The sequence below is a fragment of the Gossypium hirsutum genome, chromosome A09 (genome assembly GCF_007990345.1).
Source record: "Gossypium hirsutum isolate 1008001.06 chromosome A09, Gossypium_hirsutum_v2.1, whole genome shotgun sequence".
NCBI classification, from domain to species: domain Eukaryota; kingdom Viridiplantae; phylum Streptophyta; class Magnoliopsida; order Malvales; family Malvaceae; genus Gossypium; species Gossypium hirsutum.
The window spans coordinates 76424135-76444262 of NC_053432.1; the positions used below are offsets into that span (position 1 = coordinate 76424135).

Below are 20128 nucleotides of genomic sequence, written 5' to 3' on the forward strand. Positions count from 1 at the left end.
GTTATTCCTAAAACACAAGGAAGAAATTGCAAAAATAAAATATCGAATTTCAAGTTTGTTAAATATCTTCGTTTCGAATTTTCTGAATAAATGGTCATGTTTATGAGTTGAACCATATGACCACACTTCTATTCTTATATTGTTTTGACATTATTAATTGATGGTGCATGAAATCAATGCATCAATTATTCTCCTAAATGCAGTTTAGTACAAGTTATAGTCCCATGTTGTAGAACTAACTATTCACATGACAGCCAGCTAAATCTACGTGCAACAAACACATGGAAACCAGCATTAGCCAACTGAGGCAATTTCTAATAAAGCTTCATCTTTATTCTTTTAGAGGAGAAAAAAAGAGAAAAACAATGGTACAGTCACCACGTTCCAGGTCATATTTGTTTTTGAATGTTATAAAATTTCAGTGCACATGGTGAAGGATCTAAATGTAGTACTCAACAGACCAATAATCATTCCAAAGTCAACATCCAGTTCCCCAGCAGTTAGTAAGATCGAAAAAGGGCTTCTCAGCATGCTGCATGCAACTGCACATGGTTGCTACAATTTCTTAGTTCGATAGTACCTGCAAAGCCTCAAACTGATCCTAAAACAAAGATATAAACAATGCAAAAGATAAATTCCATTTAAACAAGATATTGGTTAAATATACACTTTTATATCTAATCTTTAATCAAATGCAAAATACAAATCATGTCCAAGTGATTAATGCACCCGTGAATAATCAAACAAATCAAGTTTTGATGTAAATCTACAGGAAAAAGCAGGCATTGTTCATATAAAAAGTGAATGTCAACTGAGAAAAACACTAATTTTTCCATTAAGAGTGAACATGTTAAGCCTTACTGTAATTGGACTAATAAACATAGCTCTAATGCTATTGAACTTAACCTGAAAGAGACATATATATATATACAGTGAACATGTTACAAAATGTCTGGATCTCAGAATGGAACATCATCTTAAATCCCTTGAACAGGAAGTTCGGATAGATGATGCCAGTTTTGTAAAGTAGCATCATGGATCCAATGCAATCATCTCACTAACCGTTGTAACATAGATCAACACTCGCAAGGGTTTCGATTTTAGCCGACTACCATAACAAAAGAAGAAATTTGAAGTTATTAGTGTTACCATCATTTCCTTTCAAAGAAAGTATTATCAGATTGGTAAGACTATGAAAGTAGCATCTTTAATCCAAAGAAAGATTTCGGAGAAAAGAAAAAATGATCTCAGAGAGAACATGCCCATTTTATTTCTTGTGCGACAATCAAAGTGCAAGGATAATTTTTTTAGTATCTCCTTATTGATGCCCTGTTTTAAAATCTAAGTGCCAAAAAACAAAGAAAAACATACCAGTCATTCACAACATGCAACCATTACCCTATCATTACATCAGCTTGATTTGCCTACCTGATTTCTGGCATCATGTTAGGCCATACACACATATTTCTGTCTGGTTCACTTTTTGTTAATAAAGTAGTGTAGATAGAAGACTACAACCGCGACAAAGTTAGGCAAAGTTGAGTAACTGTGAATAAAAAAAAAGGACCTTCACATTAACATGGTAGACTCTTTCCTGAGAAAATTTTTAATAATAGTTACCTTTTATTGGTGGATGTCAAATGCCTCAAGTGTTGCACCCCATCCTATTAGCACAAACTGTCAAACAGGCAAAATGACATCCATGTATTAACCCAATGATCTGCCACATTAACCCTCGTTTAGTAAGGAACCTACCTTCATTCAGTATTGCTAACGCATTGCAAAGAACAGCACAAAATAAGGTTTCAGTTCTCAAATTCGGTACAAACACTGGGCCTCATATACAATAGTGAGAACTAAAAACTTCTTATTGGATTGGATAGGGGTATAATAATATCTTGCATTCCCTGTAAAATACTAGAAGGTGCTTGCAGTTGTTACTCCAATTATTGTGTCTACTTGTTGCAACATGATGAACAACAAGTAGTCGACAACCTGAGAGTCACTTGGAAGTTTCTGACTTTTGTATTTATCCATATGTTTTTCCGTAAAGGAAGCTTGATGCAGCATGCTTTAGAACTTAGAAGAGTCCCAGTTCAACTACATTTCAATCAATCAGGATCGAGTGTGACATTGGATAGGCTTTTGGATTGGGTTAATTTTTCTAGATAAATCATCTAGTAATTGATGATACGTCGAAGCTACAAACCCTATTTATCAAAGCTTCACTTGATTGAAATTTATGAAAAATAGAAACCATTTCCAGTATTAGGAACTACAGAAGTGCATTTATCATATACCTTTGAGTGTTTTTGGTTTTCTAGAGCTACCTTCAATTGGTAAGGTGAGTTGAGTGAGTGAATTCATTCTAAATGTACACAAGTGAGGCCGCAAAAGTTGAGTGATGGGTCGAGCTTAAATCATTGATTGTCTTGTGGTTTTATAGTGGATTTTTCTCTGGGCAACTTAGGTTTCCACACTGCGTAAACACTTGCCGCAATCCTTTAGTTTTTGTGCTTTACTTGTTACAAGCAGTTCTAGCGAACTCAAAATGCATATATGCTACACCCTTCCATTTTATATTGGATTCATCTCTAGGCAACTTAGGTTTCCGAACTGCGTAAGCACTTGACGTGTTCCTCTAGGCCCTTTTTTCCCACTTGTTTCTTTGTAAATCCCTATCGTTATCTAGCTTTAACCAGTATTACTGGAGGTAAGTTTCCCTAAATATTATGGCAGTGCTTTGAAATTATAAGATGTGAAACGGCAGGGAACACATTTTATACTTTTTCAATCATCTTGCAATCAGCTGAACTAACTAAATGTTTTAGCTCCTGCTTATCATATTTGCCTAAGCAAAGCACATACTCAAATCTTGAAAATCTATGAAATGTAAAGCAAACAGGTGAAAAGATCAAAAGAATCAAATCAACATATATTTACAGAAGCATTGCTGCTTTGAAATGTGACCCAATGTAATAATTTGTGCAAAGATTCAACCTTTGATTAACTTCCATTAAACTAACGAACAAGCAACAGAAATTATACCATTATAAATGCAAGAAACAGCATCAGAAGAAAAGATTTTAGTTCGTATCAAGTTTATCATTTCGAGGTTCAAGTGAAGTAAACCCTGGAGGCGTGGACATAAAAGATCTCAACTTATCTCCCGAAATTAGCTTGAAACAGAGCAATCATATTGGAGAACACAAAGAATAAAAAAAAAGTTTCTAAAAGATGGGAATTTTCTCACCTATGACAAGAAGAATGGAAACGAGGAGACCGAACCAACAAGAAAGTTGCAAAACGACAGACAATTTCAGCTTGTTGGTCCATGTCAGATTCAGGGAAAGGAAAACTTTGATCTAACGGATAGGATCGTCCTTGCTTACGTTGGATATGTCCTGTTGTTTCTTACATGACCCGAAAATTAAGGCCCATAAAACATGACCCGATAAAGTTTATTAGACGAAGGACAAGGAACGAAAAACCCCAATGGATAAACCCTACAAGATTTGAATCGGAAGAATGGCGTCACTTCTTCAACTTCCTCACTCTTTCTCACCATTTTTAAACTCCCAGAACCCAAGAATTCAGTTTCTAAGTTCTGCGAAGGTTGTAGCTTTACCAAGAGCCTCAGTTGAAACCAACGGAGCCGTTGAAACTCCAAAACCAACTCGTCGAGGCAGGAAAAAGAAGCCAACTTCATCTTCCCCAGAAACTCCAACAGCGAAGAGAACAGGGCGCAAGAGAAAAACCCAGACTGAAAATGGCTCAGTTGAATCGGAAAGTGAGGGAGAAGAAGAGGAGCTATCGGATTTCGACGATGGCATGGATTTTCCGTACGATGAACCTCCTTTGATCTGCTGCTTCGGCGCTGCACAGAAGGAGTTTGTACCCACAGTTCGAGTGAACGAAGAGCAGATGCACCCGGACAAATACTCCACCTGGAAAATGCTTCAATGGGACCCACCGGAGTTCGGGAGGGCTCCAGGTGGGCCACCTTCCAACGTGGCGATATCCCACGTTAGGCTTGGAGGGAGAGCTGCATTCATGGGGAAAGTTGGGGAAGATGAGTTTGGCGATGAGCTTGTTTTGATGATGAATAAAGAGAGAGTGCAAACTAGAGCTGTTAAGTTTGATGAGAATGTAAAGACTGGGTGTACTTATATGAAGGTTAAGTTTGATGAGAATGGGAAGTTGAGGATGGAGACTGTTAAGGAATCTGCTGAGGACTCTCTTCTTAGCTCTGAATTGAATCTTGCTGTTCTCAAAGAGGTAACTTTTTTAACTTTTTGTTGATCTTTATGCAATGAAATCCCACATTAATATTATAGGAAAAGTTCCAAATTTTGTTTTTGGAACATTTTATGATGAAGTGAAATTGATTAGGCTGCTGATTGAATAGTGGGCACTTGATATTTGAATCTTTTATTCTCTTAATGTAGAAACCAGTTTGGTCTTAGATGATTGAAGTGAAACATATGATTGCATTGAATTTCTTGATTGAATATCCAACATTAATGCAGGCTAGGATTTTCCACTTCAATTCAGAGGTTTTAACTTCTCCTTCCATGCGATCTACACTTTTTAAAGCAATTGCATGGTCCAAGAAGTTTGGGGGGCTCATATTTTTCGATTTGAACTTACCATTACCTTTGTGGAGATCACGTGACAAAACAAGGGAGGTGATCAAGAAAGCCTGGAACAAAGCAGACATAATTGAGGTATCAAGGCAGGAGCTGGAGTTTCTACTGGATGAAGAGTATTATGAAAGGAAAAGAAATTACAGGCCTCAATATTACGCCGAAAGTTTTGATCAAACCAAGAAACGGCGAGACTACTATCATTATACACGCGAGGAAATCTCTCCATTGTGGCATGATGGACTTAAATTTCTGTTCGTGACTGATGGAACGCTCAGAATACATTATTATACGCCTTTGTTTGATGGTGTGGTTGTTGGAACTGAAGATGTGCTAATAACACCGTTCACTTGTGATCGAACTGGTTCTGGTGATGCTGTTGTAGCTGGTATTATGAGGAAACTGACCACTTACCCTGAGATCTTTGAAAATCAAGATGTCTTAGAGAGACAGCTCCGCTTCGCAGTTGCAGCAGGAATTATATCACAATGGACAATTGGTGCTGTGAGAGGTTTTCCTACCGAGAGTGCTACACAAAATCTGAAAGAACAGGTTTATGTACCTTCAATGTGGTAGTTGAGAACCAGAAAACATGATATCAGGTTTTTACCCTTTTTCTATTAGATTATGAGGCTTTGTAACCAATGACTATTTATGAAAAGAGGAAAAGGCTGCATGAAATATTTTCATTCCATGTTGAGTGACTTGTCCATAGGCAAAGCCTTTGTTACTTGTAGAGTAGTATTGGTAAGGGATGGATTGCTCAATATGTTCTTGTGTTGAATTATATTTTCTGTAATCAGAAGTTTTCCATTTATGATCCCATATTGTTTAAGCCATTGAAAATAGTGTCTGCCCTAGGCATCAGACAGTGGAGGCTGCCCAAGCCAAATTACTTTGGTAATATTATATTCAATCAACTTTTGTCTAGGTGTCTTGCTATTGATGAACAACCACATTTTCTTTTGGCCTTTTGCCGTTAATGTTTAGGCAATTTGCTTCATCTTCTGTTGTTTTCTGATTATCTTATAACTTTCTGCAATGTTAGAACATCTATGAAGGTGACAAAAGCACAAACTGCTGGTTATAATAAAAACAGAATCATGCAGGCCAACGAAAACGTCAATTCAAGCTTTCTGCCATTCAACATGCAATGAATTACAGCTATAATGAAGAAGATGCTTCAACATTTGAACGTTGGTTCTTCAGCCTTTTCTCACTCCAATAATACTACTGGATAATATGAGCTAAAAATTATTGTATATCAGCTGTTTGCCGGATTTCAATTCCCTTTTTCATTTCTTTAAACCTGATATTGCGGCATAATCAATATGGAAAGGCAACTGCTACTTCTGAATTCATCTGACAGACTGCTTCATTGCATTGTAGCATTATTTTTGTATGAAAATGGAATATCAGCTAGGGAAAATCGAGAACTAGTCTCCGTTATGTAAGAGACTAATTTGGCAAATGTTATGTTTCTACAATCAATTATTGAAAGAATAACGAATAAATCAATATCATGATTCCAGTGTGACATATATGGTCGTATGCCTGTAGAACTAGCCTGATTTGCCCCAGAATTATACATCATCTTCTCTGCTTACCTAAGTTGCTGGTTTCGGTCCTCTAACAAAAACTCAAATCGCTACTGTATAATTCAAGTGAGAAATCGGAAACCACAAGATTTCACAGCCTAGTAGGTGATTGCTGCAAGTCTCTTTACCAGGGGAAACCACCAGAATCAAAGAATTTAAAATGCAGTGTATAATTCAACTGACACGATTGACTACCTTAAATACCGTCTTTGAACTGAACTCAAGGTCCGCTCAAGCTTCAGGCTGCTAGTTTGCTTTTCCTGGGATCTTTTGCAGATGCATCCAGGAAGAGGATTTGCATAAAAATTCTCCTCCAGTCGTGGTGACTCCCCCGGCTGTCTTAGGTACGGCGCTCCAAGCCTGTCGAAATGTAAACTCTTTACTTCCAAAGAAAACTCTTCCCAAGATATTACACCCGCATCTAGCTGATCGATGAGTTTGACAAAATTTTGTCTGAAAGAAATATATTATTGTTATGTCAGCTTCAAAAAAGAAATTGTGCATGTATCCAACATCTTAATATGAACAGACCTGTTGGGGTTGATTGTCTTTCGAAATCCTTCAAACCTTCGGTGACCCTGCGTTGCTTTAGCCATATTCCCATCATATGTATAAACAAAGACATCGCTTTCAAATGCCACAATATAATCCAATGCAGCTAGGCGATTCTGGTATGGCTTGACCAATTCCAACTCTTCCTCAGTTGCCAAAGTAGAATGAGAAAAGATATTTGGATACTCGGCACGTAATGTTGCCATGCTATTGATGCCATAAATTTCTCCGGCAACAATATAGACAGGCGTGGTGGAAGGGTAACCCATTGCCTTGAGAAACATGGCTGCTTCCCTAGGGGTCATTGGACATCCCCCTTGGCTTCGCCGTTCTTCACTATCTATCTCTTTCTCCTTCCAGTGTTTGACATTGTATCTCATTACCGTGAGTTCATCACCTTCTTCAGCAGTAAGGTTATGGATGCAGCCCGTGAAAGCAAGCATATCTTTCTCATACCTGCAATTAAGATTCGAGTTTGACTGTTTGGCTTTGACTCTTCATAAGGAGAAATACTACTAGATGGCAGTAATGACAATACCTTAAATGTAAAGCAATGTATGGCTCATTATTTTTCCTTAGTCTGTCAACTAAAGTCTGCCCAAGATCCTCTATCTCTATCGTATAGCGGAGAGCCTCATAATTGGCACGGCACCTTAGCCTTTGAATGGAGGTTGCAAGGCCATTATCAGCGAGCCTCGAATCAGTGTGAGTGAACTTGATCACCTTATGTCGCTTTAGTAACGGAAGCACCTCCCTTCTGTAGTAACTAGCCTGCAAATGAAGCCATCTAAGACACCATTCCACTAACAGAAAATCAAATGAAGAATTCATCATGCATTTAACAAATTTCAAGTTTTTTTCCATACCTGTGACCAGGAAACAGGAGCCATTACAAAGGGCTTCATTGTTCTGTAACTAAGGGGTAGATGCTCAACAATGTCAATGTCATCTTTCAGCACATTGATGAAGTGCTTCCAGTCAAAAATTTCCTTGAAATCACTGTGCAAAATTTACTATGAAAAAATTTAACATTTCTGAATCTCACGAAGAAAAAAAACTGATATCAAACAATTACAACCTTGGATCTTTCCAAAATGAATCATGATCAAGAGAAGGAAGAACCAAAGTGGCATTCATTATCCTGGCAACAGCAACCATATCACAAATCTGTAAATCAATAGAGCCAAAATATTATTAGCTAATGCAATTATTAAAAAGCTAAAAATAAAAACCAAAGGCATTGTTAAATCTAGGAAAAACAAAGTTGTTAAGAGTTAAACTTACTCCCGTTCTCATTTGATTTAGTCCACCATTGGCATGAACGATAATATAGCCATTAGTCTTTGATCCCGTCCCTGAAGCGAACTCATGGGTATTAATAAAAAATACATATGAAATCCTTACAAGTTGAGGGAGGAACATGACATACTTATCCGATTCTTAGGTCGGGATACACATTGATGATACTTTTCACTGTCTGGTTTCCTCCAAATTTCTGGGGTCTGCAAAAGAAAAGAAAAAAAGAGTAAGAATTTTACTGCGAGCTATAGATATCCATAGAAAGGAAGTCAAAGAGACATCACACATAATATTAATGTAAATGCACAATTGAACGCCATCGCAGAACATAACACCAAGTAAACAAAGGGTCAAGATGAAGTAAACCAAAGAAAGTGGAAATCAGCTGTTCAATATTGACTCAAAAAGAAATACGGACCCTTTCAATAACGCCTTTAGGCATGGAGTGTTCAGCTTGGGATTCGACATTGGTCTCGGCAATAATGTGTTGGGCCAAGGTCCGATCCTCTGTGAACGTTTGCAAGATCAACAAGCCGTTATCTCTTCCCCATTTGGCGTGATTACTGAGACGCGAGGCTTTGAGAAAAAACAAAACAACCGCCACCAACAGCAGAGCTGAGAGGATGTTACGGCCAGCATTCCTGCCGGATCTTAAACTGTGAGCCATAACAAACGCCCAATGACACGTATCAGAGACCCAAGAGAATAATGATAATAACTTCCTGCGAAGCAGCAGATTCCTTATCATGGATTGCAAGCCGTTGGGGTTGTCGGCCTCTTCATCGTTATAGGCGAGGGCGTGGTGGTCCGAAGACGAAGATAAGTTATTGCTGTCGGACTCCGGTGTTATTGGAAGATCTGAGACCCGTCGTCTTGTAGTGGAGGGACAACCTAATACTGGTTTCCCGTTTGCACAGTCGCTGGCAACTCCCGACGACATGGCGTCGCCGGAAGTTTATGGAAAAAGCAAAGGAAGAAGAAGAAGAAGAAGAAACAACTAGACGGAAAAGAAAAGGAGAGAAAGGATTGTTCCGCAATGTATGGCAGAAACAGAGGTGTGAAAAGATTTTGCTTTTTAAATATATTTTTTTCCCACTGCCTGCCTTTCTGTTTATAATCTATACCATCTTATTTTATTTCTTCACTGAGAGAATCGGATGTTTTTTTTTTTTCAGTGTGCAATCATGCCAAATATTTTATCGTCCTTTGAAAAAGAAAATCGTAAATAGGGTAGTGTTGATTTATGATCATATTTATTTATTTTTTACTGTTTATAAAATTAAAATAATAATAAATAAAACATTTTCTGATTTCTAAATTTGCTTGTGAATTTCTTTTATATCTATATAAATTGAATTATTTTTTTAAAAAATTAGAAATAAATGAGATTCTAAACTTTACATATTTATTATTGAATTTATATATATATATATTTTGTAGGTAATGAATTTGAATAATAAATATTTATTCTCCAAATTAATTTTAGTTTTACAGAATCAAATTTGAATATAAGAATCTATTATCCATTTTACTTTTAAAATTTTTATGTTTTAAATTTGTTTGTCTTATCAAATTTGAATAGCTTGCAAATGTAAATTTTTATTTAATTTATATTCATATAATACAACTCGAATATAATAAAATAATAAATAAATTTAAATTTTAAACTTTTTTTTAGAATAATATTAATTCCATTGTTAAAAAATACTATGGAATTTGCCACAAATTTAACATCAATATGTAAATGAAAAACAAAGTACCTAGAATTAAAAAAGATTAAATTTAATATTGATAAAATTTAGATTTAATATTGCTATTTGGGGAGTTGTATCCTAAACACTATCTTATTTACTTTCATATTTTATTTCCTAAATAAGCTTTCCCCCTTTTTAACCAAATCCATATAACTGTAACAGTTAGAGGTGCTGGGCGGTCTTGGATGGGTTTGTTTTTAGATTTAGATTGTTTTTGTTTGGATTTTTTAATTTTCAGTTTTTTCATATTTGAGTTTTTTAAGTTTAAATTTCGAGTGTAATAATTAATTTTATTTTTATGTAATAAGAATAAAAATTTTATATAAAAATTTTAATTTTAATAGAAATATTGCATATAATATAAATTAAAAAATACTTATTAGATATTAGACCTGACCATGAGTTAGGTTATCTGTCTAAGTTTGAAGACTCACCCGAAGAATGAAAAGGTTGGGGCAAAAATATAAGCTTAAAAATGGGCTTGAACAAAAAAATAAGACTCATTTTTTAAACGGGCAAGACATCGGATAAGATTTTTTATATCAGGCTTGACTCAGCTCGGCCAAATCAGCCTGAACTTCATGTTTTATTGTCATTACACTATTATATTGCTACTATTATTATGTTATTGTTGTTAATTTGGTGTATTATATTTTTAAATTTTATTTTTATATAAAAAATAATTTAAATTTTTTTTAATACAGACGGGTCAGATTAAACTCAAATTTAATATTTTTAATTTAGATCAAATTTGAACTCTTTTTTTTTATTAATTTCTCGATCAACATTTCAACTTCATATACTTGCGTTCAATACAAAGAAGAGAAGACACAGTTTAGCTAGGTCGCTAACTCATTCATACATAGACATTTCATGCTCTCACATCATTAACATTTTAAGTCACTAAACGCATTTCATCTGAGTTAATGAGTTGAATTGATAGAAACGCTTAGTTCTCCATGTTGTTTAGAAGCAGAAACATGTAACAGGGACCCTTCCCCAGATTCTTTTAGCTCTCCATTCAGTGAGATTGCCAGGCGTGGAAAATGAGGGGTACAAGGCAGCTGTTTAGCAACATTTACTGGCAGGTTCTATAAATTGCTCATGGAATCTTGGGATGGAAGTATGAATAAAGCACTAAACTTGTTTGATGCAATGACTGAAAGGAACATTAAGCCAAACATTGTACATATTTGAGAAATAGAATGTTGCAATTTTTTGTGTAAAGAACTGTTGATAAAATATAGTATATATTGATGGGGTTTTCCATTTTGGTCAGAGTATATATTTCAAGTTTATTTCTTAATATTTTAAAGAACCTTTTTTTTGGGTAACATTTGCTTTTACAATCGAAAAAGAAACATTGAAAAGAAGACTTATTACACTAATTCATGTTTTTTTTGCTATAAATTATATCTTCTTGTTTCTTGCTTTACCTTATTGAATAAGATACATACCCAACATCCTTGAACTTATCCCATCTAGGCTTGTCCCACTAGTTTAAAATTTTTGTTGCTTGATAGTGAATCAAAGCAGCTCCACCTCGTTAATCAAAACAATGTTACAATCATCCAAATTTACTGCAAGTTTGCTGCTGTTTCAGCCTTCAGTCTACGCCTTTTTCAACTTCGCCGATTCAAATTACCATAGGTTATTTTGTAACTTCTTGTTGGTTTTGACATTTTACTAAGTGATGTTATTTGATTTAATTTTTGCTTATTTCGCTATCTGCAAATTTGTTTTTAATGATCTAATGTAAAGTGTAAAATGAGATAATCTTTTCATGCTTGCCAAAACTAGAAAGAAAAACAAAGAAAAATTTTCTCATCCTTTGGTTCATCCTTGGCCAAAAATTTTAAGGAGGAAAGAAGAAGAAAGGTGAAGAGATTCGGCCATGCATGTAGCTAGGCTAAGGTATGTTTGATGATGTTCCATGAGAGGCATGCATGTTTTAGTTGTTAGCTTGAGTTCTACCTAACCCATGGTCTAAATCTTTTCAACCAAAATAGTACCCAAAAGAGCCTTTGATAGTGTGGGCGACTTCGACTTCAAGATCCCGAGTCCGATAGCTGGAGAACCAAAAAATCTATAAAACAGAGGAGCAATGTAACGAGTAAGCAATTTATGCTTAGTAAGTTTGAGCAAGGAATTCCAGCATAAACAAAGAATATCACACATTTAGCTAAACGGAATATTTCATAATACGCAATTTATCGATATTAAACTTGCTTCACAACATTAACAACCCTTATGCACATACACAATAGACTAACTTAGCCGAAGGCCGATAGCTCGTTTATCAACTGAGCGAACATTTATTTGTAAGGGCTCGATTAAATTCAACACATACGTAACATATCCCCATATTGGGATGTTTTTCGAGTATTCGCTGGAATTTTACAGCAAGCTCATTCATTACCAATAAATGTGTGTGTAGTGTTTGTCCCCCCCCATTGCCGTGAGCTAAAGAAGAGAAAGGGGGAATTTTGTTCATCCTTTTCTCATCTTCATGCTTGCCAAAACTAGAAAGAAAAACAAAGAAAAATTTTCTCATCCTTTGGTTCATCCTTGGCCAAAAATTTTAAGGAGGAAAGAAGAAGAAAGGTGAAGAGATTCGGCCATGCATGTAGCTAGGCTAAGGTATGTTTGATGATGTTCCATGAGAGGCATGCATGTTTTAGTTGTTAGCTTGAGTTCTACCTAACCCATGGTCTAAATCTTGCTATGTGATGGAAATGGCACTTGACCATGGATGCATCATTCTTGGTTGATGTTTGATGTTGTGGTGATGAGGCATGAGGATGAGTTAAGATTCGGCCTAGGTGGAGGTTGTGTTAATGCCATTGCATGCAAAATATGAAGCTTGTTAATGATGCATGTGATGATGGCTTGATGATTCTTGAACCTCCTTTTTAGCATTTTTGTGTGAGCACATATGTGCATTGGTTGCTAAATGGAGAAGAATCGGCTAGCAAGATGTGTGCTAAGGCCGAATGTAACTTTGCATGTTAATGAGCAATGCATGTGTTAAATTGATGAAAAGGGGGAGGATGCTTTACTAGTGTGTATATGTGTGTATTAAGTGTTGAAATCGACCCCAAAAATGGACATGCATATTCGGCCAAGGGGAAAGAAATTAGCTAATATGTTGTGTTGATGCATGATTTTTGCATGTATGAGACTTTAATGTCTAATGTATAAATATGGGCTAAGTGCCTTGTGTTCATCTTTTGATGCCTAAATGATGAAATCAATTTATTTGTTTGATTAAGCTCAAGAGCAAAGGGGAAATAAAACCGATAAAGGGAAGGAAAAAGTGGTTGAATAGCTAGCGGAATCGTTCGACAACACCCGAGGTAAGTTCTTGAGTAAGAGAGCTTAAATTTCGATGTGATTAAATCATGCTCTATGTGTGGCTATTGAGCCGAATGTGCAAGGACAATATGTGCCTTGTGTTTGAGTTTCGTAAACGAAAATGAAATATGAATGCGCCATGAATTATTGTTAGATGTGCATGATTAATTGAATGATGTCCGGGCTAAGTCCCGAAGGCTTTGTGCTAAGTGAATATATCCGGATTAAGATCCGAAGGCCTTTGTGCGAGATACTAAATCCGGGTTAAGTCCCGAAGGCATTCGTGCGAGTTGTTAAATCCGGGTCGGGAAGTGGTTTCGGGACCGCTAAACCGAGTCACCGAAATGTTTGAATGTGATACTTATTGTCTAGAATATGTAATTATGAATGTGTGAAAATTTCAAGCTTCAATTTGGTTGATTTCATGTGAATTTAGTCAATAGGACTTATGTGAGAAAATTCTAAAATGTGATAGGTCAATGTGTGAGGACCTATTAGTGCATGTGGACAAAGGGGGGACTTGCATGTCAAATTCCCCCCTAATGAGTAGTGGCCGGCCATGACAAGGAATGATGGGCAAAACATGTCATGAAACATGTTTTGTTAATGGAAGAATAAAATAAGGAGTATGGGTAATAAAGAAATGGAAACAAAAGAAAAAAAATGTGTAGTTGCCCCCCCATTGCCGTGAGCTAAAGAGAAGAAAGGAGAAAAATTTGTGTTCATCCTTTCTCACCTTCATTTTAGCCTAAATTAGAAAGAAAAACAAAGAAAAAAATTTCTCATCCTTTGGTTCATCCTTGGCCAAAAATTTTAAGGAGGAAAGAAGAAGAAAGGTGAAGAGATTCGGCCATGCATGTAGCTAGGCTAAGGTATGTTTGATGATGTTTCATGAGATGCATGCATGATTTAGTTGTTAGCTTGAGTTCTACCTAGCCCATGGTCTAAATCTTGCTATGTGATGGAAATGGCACTTGACCATGGATGCATCATTCTTGGTTGATGTTTGATGTTGTGGTGATGAGGTATGAGGATGAGTTAAGATTCGGCCTAGGTGGAGGTTGTGTTAATGCCATTGCATGCAAAATATGAAGCTTGTTAATGATGCATGTGATGATGGCTTGATGATTCTTGAACCTCCTTTTTAGCATTTTTGTGTGAGCACATATGTGCATTGGTTGCTAAATGGAGAAGAATCGGCTAACAAGATGTGTGCTAAGGCCGAATGTAACTTTGCATATTAATGAGCAATGCATGTGTTAAATTGATGAAAAGGGGGAGGATGCTTTACTAGTGTGTATATGTGTGTATTAAGTGTTGAAATCGACCCCAAAAATAGACATGCATATTCGGCCAAGGGGAGAGAAATTAGCTAATATGTTGTGTTGATGCATGATTTTTGCATGTATGAGACTTTAATGTCTAATGTATAGATATGGGCTAAGTGCCTTGTGTTCATCTTTTTGATGCCTAAATGATGAAATCAATTTATTTGTTCGATTAAGCTCAAGAGCAAAGGGGAAATAAATCCGATAAAGGGAAGGAAAAAGTGGTTGAATAGCTAGCGGAATCGTTCGACAACACCCGAGGTAAGTTCTTGAGTAAGAGAGCTTAAATTACGATGTGATTAAATCATGTTTTAAGCAAATTAAAATCATGCTCTATGAGTGGCTATTGAGCCGAATGTGCAAGGATGGTGTGTGCCTTGTGTTGTGTTTTGCTAATGAAAAAGAAATACGAATGTGCCATGAATTATTGTTAGAGGTGCATGATTAATTGAATGCTGTCCGGGCTAAGTCCCGAAGGCTTTGTGCTAAGTGAATATATCCGGATTAAGATCCGAAGGCCTTTGTGCGAGATACTAAATCCGGGTTAAGTCCCGAAGGCATTCGTGCGAGTTGTTAAATCCGGGTTAAGTCCCGAAGGCATTCGTGCGAATTGTTAAATCCGGGTTATGTCCCGAGGGCATTGTGTGAGTTACTAAATCCGGGCTATGTCCCGAAGGCATTTGAACGAGGAGCTATGTCCGGTTGCGTATAGATTGATTTTACCCCCGGAGCTTGAAAAGATTCATGACGTCTTTCATGTTTCGATGCTTCGACGCTATCGATCTGATCCATCGCACATAATTAGCCCATCGGAGGTTGAAATTCAAGTCGACATGAGCTATGAAGAAGAACCGATGCGTATCCTAGCTCGTGAAGTGAAGGAGTTGCGAAACAAAAGAGTTCCGCTAGTAAAGGTGTTATGGCTCAAACACGGGATCGAGGAAGCTACTTGGGAGACCGAGAGCTCGATGAAAGAACGATACCCAAACCTATTTACCGGTAAGATTTTCGGGGACGAAAATTTCTTAAGTGCGGGAGAGTTGTGACAGCCCAAAGTTGACCCTAGTCGGGAAGTGGTTTCGGGACCGCTAAACCGAGTCACCGAAATGTTTGAATGTGATACTTATTGTGTAGAATATGTAATTATGAATGTGTGAAAATTTCAAGCTTCGATTTGGTTGATTGCATGTGAATTTAGTCAATAGGACTTATGTGAGAAAATTCAAAAATGTGATAGGTCAATGTGTGAGGACCTATTAGTGCATGTGGACAAAGGGGGGACTTGCATGTCAAATTTCCCCCCCCTAATGAGTAGTGGCCGGCCATGACAAGGAATGATGGGCAAAACATGTCATGAAACATGTTTTGTTAATGGAAGAATAAAATAAGGAGTATGGGTAATAAAGAAATGGAAAACAAAAGAAAAAAAAATGTGTGTGTAGTGTTTGTCCCCCCCCATTGCCGTGAGCTAAAGAAGAGAAAGGGGGAATTTTGTTCATCCTTTTCTCATCTTCATGCTTGCCAAAACTAGAAAGAAAAACAAAGAAAAATTTTCTCATCCTTTGGTTCATCCTTGGCCAAAAATTTTAAGGAGGAAAGAAGAAGAAAGGTGAAGAGATTCGGCCATGCATGTAGCTAGGCTAAGGTATGTTTGATGATGTTCCATGAGAGGCATGCATGTTTTAGTTGTTAGCTTGAGTTCTACCTAACCCATGGTCTAAATCTTGCTATGTGATGGAAATGGCACTTGACCATGGATGCATCATTCTTGGTTGATGTTTGATGTTGTGGTGATGAGGCATGAGGATGAGTTAAGATTCGGCCTAGGTGGAGGTTGTGTTAATGCCATTGCATGCAAAATATGAAGCTTGTTAATGATGCATGTGATGATGGCTTGATGATTCTTGAACCTCCTTTTTAGCATTTTTGTGTGAGCACATATGTGCATTGGTTGCTAAATGGAGAAGAATCGGCTAGCAAGATGTGTGCTAAGGCCGAATGTAACTTTGCATGTTAATGAGCAATGCATGTGTTAAATTGATGAAAAGGGGGAGGATGCTTTACTAGTGTGTATATGTGTGTATTAAGTGTTGAAATCGACCCCAAAAATGGACATGCATATTCGGCCAAGGGGAAAGAAATTAGCTAATATGTTGTGTTGATGCATGATTTTTGCATGTATGAGACTTTAATGTCTAATGTATAAATATGGGCTAAGTGCCTTGTGTTCATCTTTTGATGCCTAAATGATGAAATCAATTTATTTGTTTGATTAAGCTCAAGAGCAAAGGGGAAATAAAACCGATAAAGGGAAGGAAAAAGTGGTTGAATAGCTAGCGGAATCGTTCGACAACACCCGAGGTAAGTTCTTGAGTAAGAGAGCTTAAATTTCGATGTGATTAAATCATGCTCTATGTGTGGCTATTGAGTCGAATGTGCAAGGACAATATGTGCCTTGTGTTTGAGTTTCGTAAACGAAAATGAAATATGAATGCGCCATGAATTATTGTTAGATGTGCATGATTAATTGAATGCTGTCCGGGCTAAGTCCCGAAGGCTTTGTGCTAAGTGAATATATCCGGATTAAGATCCGAAGGCCTTTGTGCGAGATACTAAATCCGGGTTAAGTCCCGAAGGCATTCGTGCGAGTTGTTAAATCCGGGTTAAGTCCCGAAGGCATTCGTGCGAATTGTTAAATCCGGGTTATGTCCCGAGGGCATTGTGTGAGTTACTAAATCCGGGCTATGTCCCGAAGGCATTTGAACGAGGAGCTATATCCGGTTAAATCCCGAAGGTAAGTGATTTGGTAATGAATGAGCTTGCTGTAAAATTCCAGCGAATACTCGAAAAACATCCCAATATGGGGATATGTTACGTATGTGTTGAATTTAATAGAGCCCTTACAAATAAATGTTCGCTCAGTTGATAAACGAGCTATCGGCCTTCGGCTAAGTTAGTCTATTGTGTATGTGCATAAGGGTTGTTAATGTTGTGAAGCAAGTTTAATATCGATAAATTGCGTATTATGAAATATTCCGTTTAGCTAAATGTGTGATATTATTTGTTTATGCTGGAATTCCTTGCTCAAACTTACTAAGCATAAATTGCTTACTCGTTACATTGCTCCTCTGTTTTATAGATTTTTTGGTTCTCTAGCTATCGGACTCGGGATCTTGAAGTCGAAGTCGCCCACACTATCAAAGGCTCTTTTGGGTACTATTTTGGTTGAATTTTGATATGGCATGTATAGGACTACCCATTGTTGTTTTTCGAGTACTTTATGAAATGTATAAGTGTACAGCCATGCGAAAATGGCTTGTAGAAGTGGAGTATGGCATTAGACCATTCGTGTTTATGAATGTATAGATGGTTTCATGATGTAACTATAGTTGGAATGGAAGTGTTGAGCAAATGATCAGCCACTGGAATGGCTAAGTATGATCACATGTGGGCTTATGTATGACAAGGCCCTAGTTGGTCCATGAAACCCCAAATTAGGTAAGGTTTACTTTGAAAACAGAAGCTGATAGCAGCAGTGGTGTGGATTAGAAAAATCACAAGAATTCGTAGGAGTGGAATTAAATAGTGAATAAATTATGTAATCGAACCTTGATGAATCTACTTTCATATGGAAGTAACGAAACAATCATAGGAACAGTACAGTAAGAGATATTCGGGTTCTTGTGGAACAGGGCCAGAACAGTTTCTGGATTCCCTGTTCCGACTTTGGAAATTCACTATAAATTGACCAGAGATAATTAGGGGTCATACCATATATGTATGGATTCCTCTCTGAGTCTAGTTTCCATAGAAACAAACGGCATCAGTATTGAAGCTCTGTGCAGAGAGATATCCAAGTCGTAATGGGAAAAGGTCAGTGTAGTCGACTCCTGTAACATGGGAGACTTTGACTAATAAACTGTACTAATTGGCCCGACCAAAAATTCTAGAAAAAAATACATAGGTGGGGGCATGAGTCTAGTTTCAGGGAAAAATCACAAAACTGATTTTCGAGTTGTGAAACTCAAGATATGATTTTTGAAGCGACTAGTACTCAGACTGGGCAGTGTCTGGAAAAATTTTTCAAAGTTTGTTAACATCTCGTGTCCGACTCCGGTGTCGGTCTCGGGTTCGGGGTGTTACATTTTTATTAATTTAATTAGGAAGTTTGTTGTTACTCGTACAAATCTGGCGAACAGTCCAAGAAATACAAATACTTGATATCTCTATTCTAACACCCGTGGATAGTTGCCACCTAATATCTTTGTTTTCATACTCACAAGCGGTTACACCCCATGGACAGTAAACACATGATATGCTTATTTATACTTGCTTATATATTCATATCTATATGAGTTTGAGAAAGAGAACCTGCGAAGGGTTCCCACAAGTGGTTATACTTTGTTGCATATATGTATGTTCATATAATGTATATTGTTAAGGAGGGAACCTGCGAGGGACTCCTGCAGATAGCCGCATCTATTGTTTACATTTGTGCCGCATCTATAATCTACATGTTATATCTAAAATCCTACTTTCATAGTGTAATTTCAGGCAAACTTGACAAATGCTTGTGATTCAACATGACATTCATCACAAAAGTCCAAGTGGAGCGGCTCTGGCTATTAGCTATGATTCGACACAATTTCCATCATATAAATCCAAGTTGAGTAGACTTGGTTGATGGTTGTGATTGGACGCAACATGACCTACTCTCCACATAATTTCGGGTTGTGAGAGTCCCGATAGTGTGGTCGACCAATGATTTATTGCCGTAAGTCTTCCCCCATGCGTCTGGGAACAGGATTTATCATAAGTCTTTCGCCACATGCGGAAGCAACACCACGATCTTTTTCATAAGTCGCCACCAATGCGTTTAGGAGTAGAGCCATCTTATTACCTTATGTAAGCCTCTTCCCATGCGTCTGGAGCAAGGTCACTTTACTACTTTCTGTAAGTTTCCCCCGTGCGTCTAGAGCTGATAGGCGTCGAAACCATTAAAAATAATTCCTACAAAATAACTCTAAATAGTAGTAAAGAGTGGTAGTAGGGTCGAGTCCACAGGAATTGGATGTTATAATCAACTTCTGCGATTATCTTGTGAACAGAATGTTTGTCATATCAAAGGTCGTGGCAAAGGTCGTGCCTACAACTCCTACAAAAAAATTAAGAAATAAATCTAGGGGTTTTGAAAATGTTTAGAAATTAAATAATTAGAACAGCATAAATAAATAATTAAATAAATTCGAAATTAAATTCGAAATTAAATTCAGATTTTGTAATAAAAAATAATAACCTTAGCACTAGACTCGGTAGATCCCAGTTTAAGAATCGATCCTTGAAAATTGATATTCTCCTCCAAACGATAAGCTGGTTATAGCAGTTAAGAATGTCCTAACCACCAATTCTTCCTCTCATAACTGGTCCCGGTACGACCTACAAACCAACCCTTATCGATTATCTAACTGAGATACATGTGTTCCTGATTTAAGATTCCGGCAGCCTTGTGCTTTGAAGAACCCAACTCGAATCAATGGCCTCAACCGCGTGGGTCATTTAAACTCGATCACTTTTTCCTTGATTTGTTCTCAGAGATT

At 37.0% G+C, this 20128-nt stretch overlaps 2 protein-coding genes, 1 long non-coding RNA gene and 2 other non-coding genes across 9 annotated transcripts; 1 reads left to right on the top strand and 4 right to left on the bottom strand.

Moving 5' to 3' along the window:
• Positions 1-13: 13 nt before the first annotated feature.
• LOC107889754 (uncharacterized) lies at positions 14-3366 on the bottom strand. Of its 3 annotated transcripts, none has more exons than XR_001681841.2 (4): positions 3254-3366; positions 1621-1677; positions 1429-1546; positions 14-601 (listed from the first exon to the last, which is right to left on the bottom strand). It is a non-coding gene; the product is annotated as an uncharacterized lncRNA (long non-coding RNA). The 3 variants fall into 3 exon arrangements; XR_001681843.2 differs by having other exon boundaries at positions 1429-1567; XR_001681840.2 differs by having other exon boundaries at positions 1429-1567; positions 1621-1720; positions 3254-3323.
• LOC121206954 (small nucleolar RNA snoR27) lies at positions 952-1045 on the bottom strand. Its single transcript, XR_005902122.1, has one exon. It is a non-coding gene; the product is annotated as a small nucleolar RNA snoR27 (small nucleolar RNA).
• Positions 1244-1331, bottom strand: LOC121206952 (small nucleolar RNA snoR26). The gene has a single exon (XR_005902120.1). It is a non-coding gene; the product is annotated as a small nucleolar RNA snoR26 (small nucleolar RNA).
• On the top strand, positions 3307-6007 carry LOC107889753 (fructokinase-like 1, chloroplastic). Of its 3 annotated transcripts, none has more exons than XM_041076852.1 (3): positions 3438-4278; positions 4530-5248; positions 5695-6007. In XM_041076852.1, the coding sequence occupies exons 1-2, from the start codon at positions 3529-3531 to the stop codon at positions 5220-5222; spliced, it is 1443 nt and encodes a 480-aa protein (XP_040932786.1). In that variant the 5' UTR covers positions 3438-3528; the 3' UTR covers positions 5223-5248; positions 5695-6007. The 3 variants fall into 3 exon arrangements, with proteins under 3 accessions (XP_016669792.1, XP_040932786.1, XP_040932787.1); XM_041076853.1 differs by having other exon boundaries at positions 5756-6007; XM_016814303.2 differs by lacking the exon at positions 5695-6007 and having other exon boundaries at positions 3307-4278; positions 4530-5469.
• On the bottom strand, positions 5763-9293 carry LOC107889755 (O-fucosyltransferase 19). Its single transcript, XM_016814304.2, has 8 exons — positions 8514-9293; positions 8226-8298; positions 8081-8151; positions 7875-7963; positions 7663-7795; positions 7335-7567; positions 6776-7252; positions 5763-6697 (listed from the first exon to the last, which is right to left on the bottom strand). Exons 1-8 carry the CDS (start codon positions 9033-9035, stop codon positions 6436-6438), a joined length of 1860 nt encoding a protein of 619 aa, XP_016669793.2. The 5' UTR covers positions 9036-9293; the 3' UTR covers positions 5763-6435.
• Between the last annotated feature and the right edge of the window lie 10835 nt (positions 9294-20128).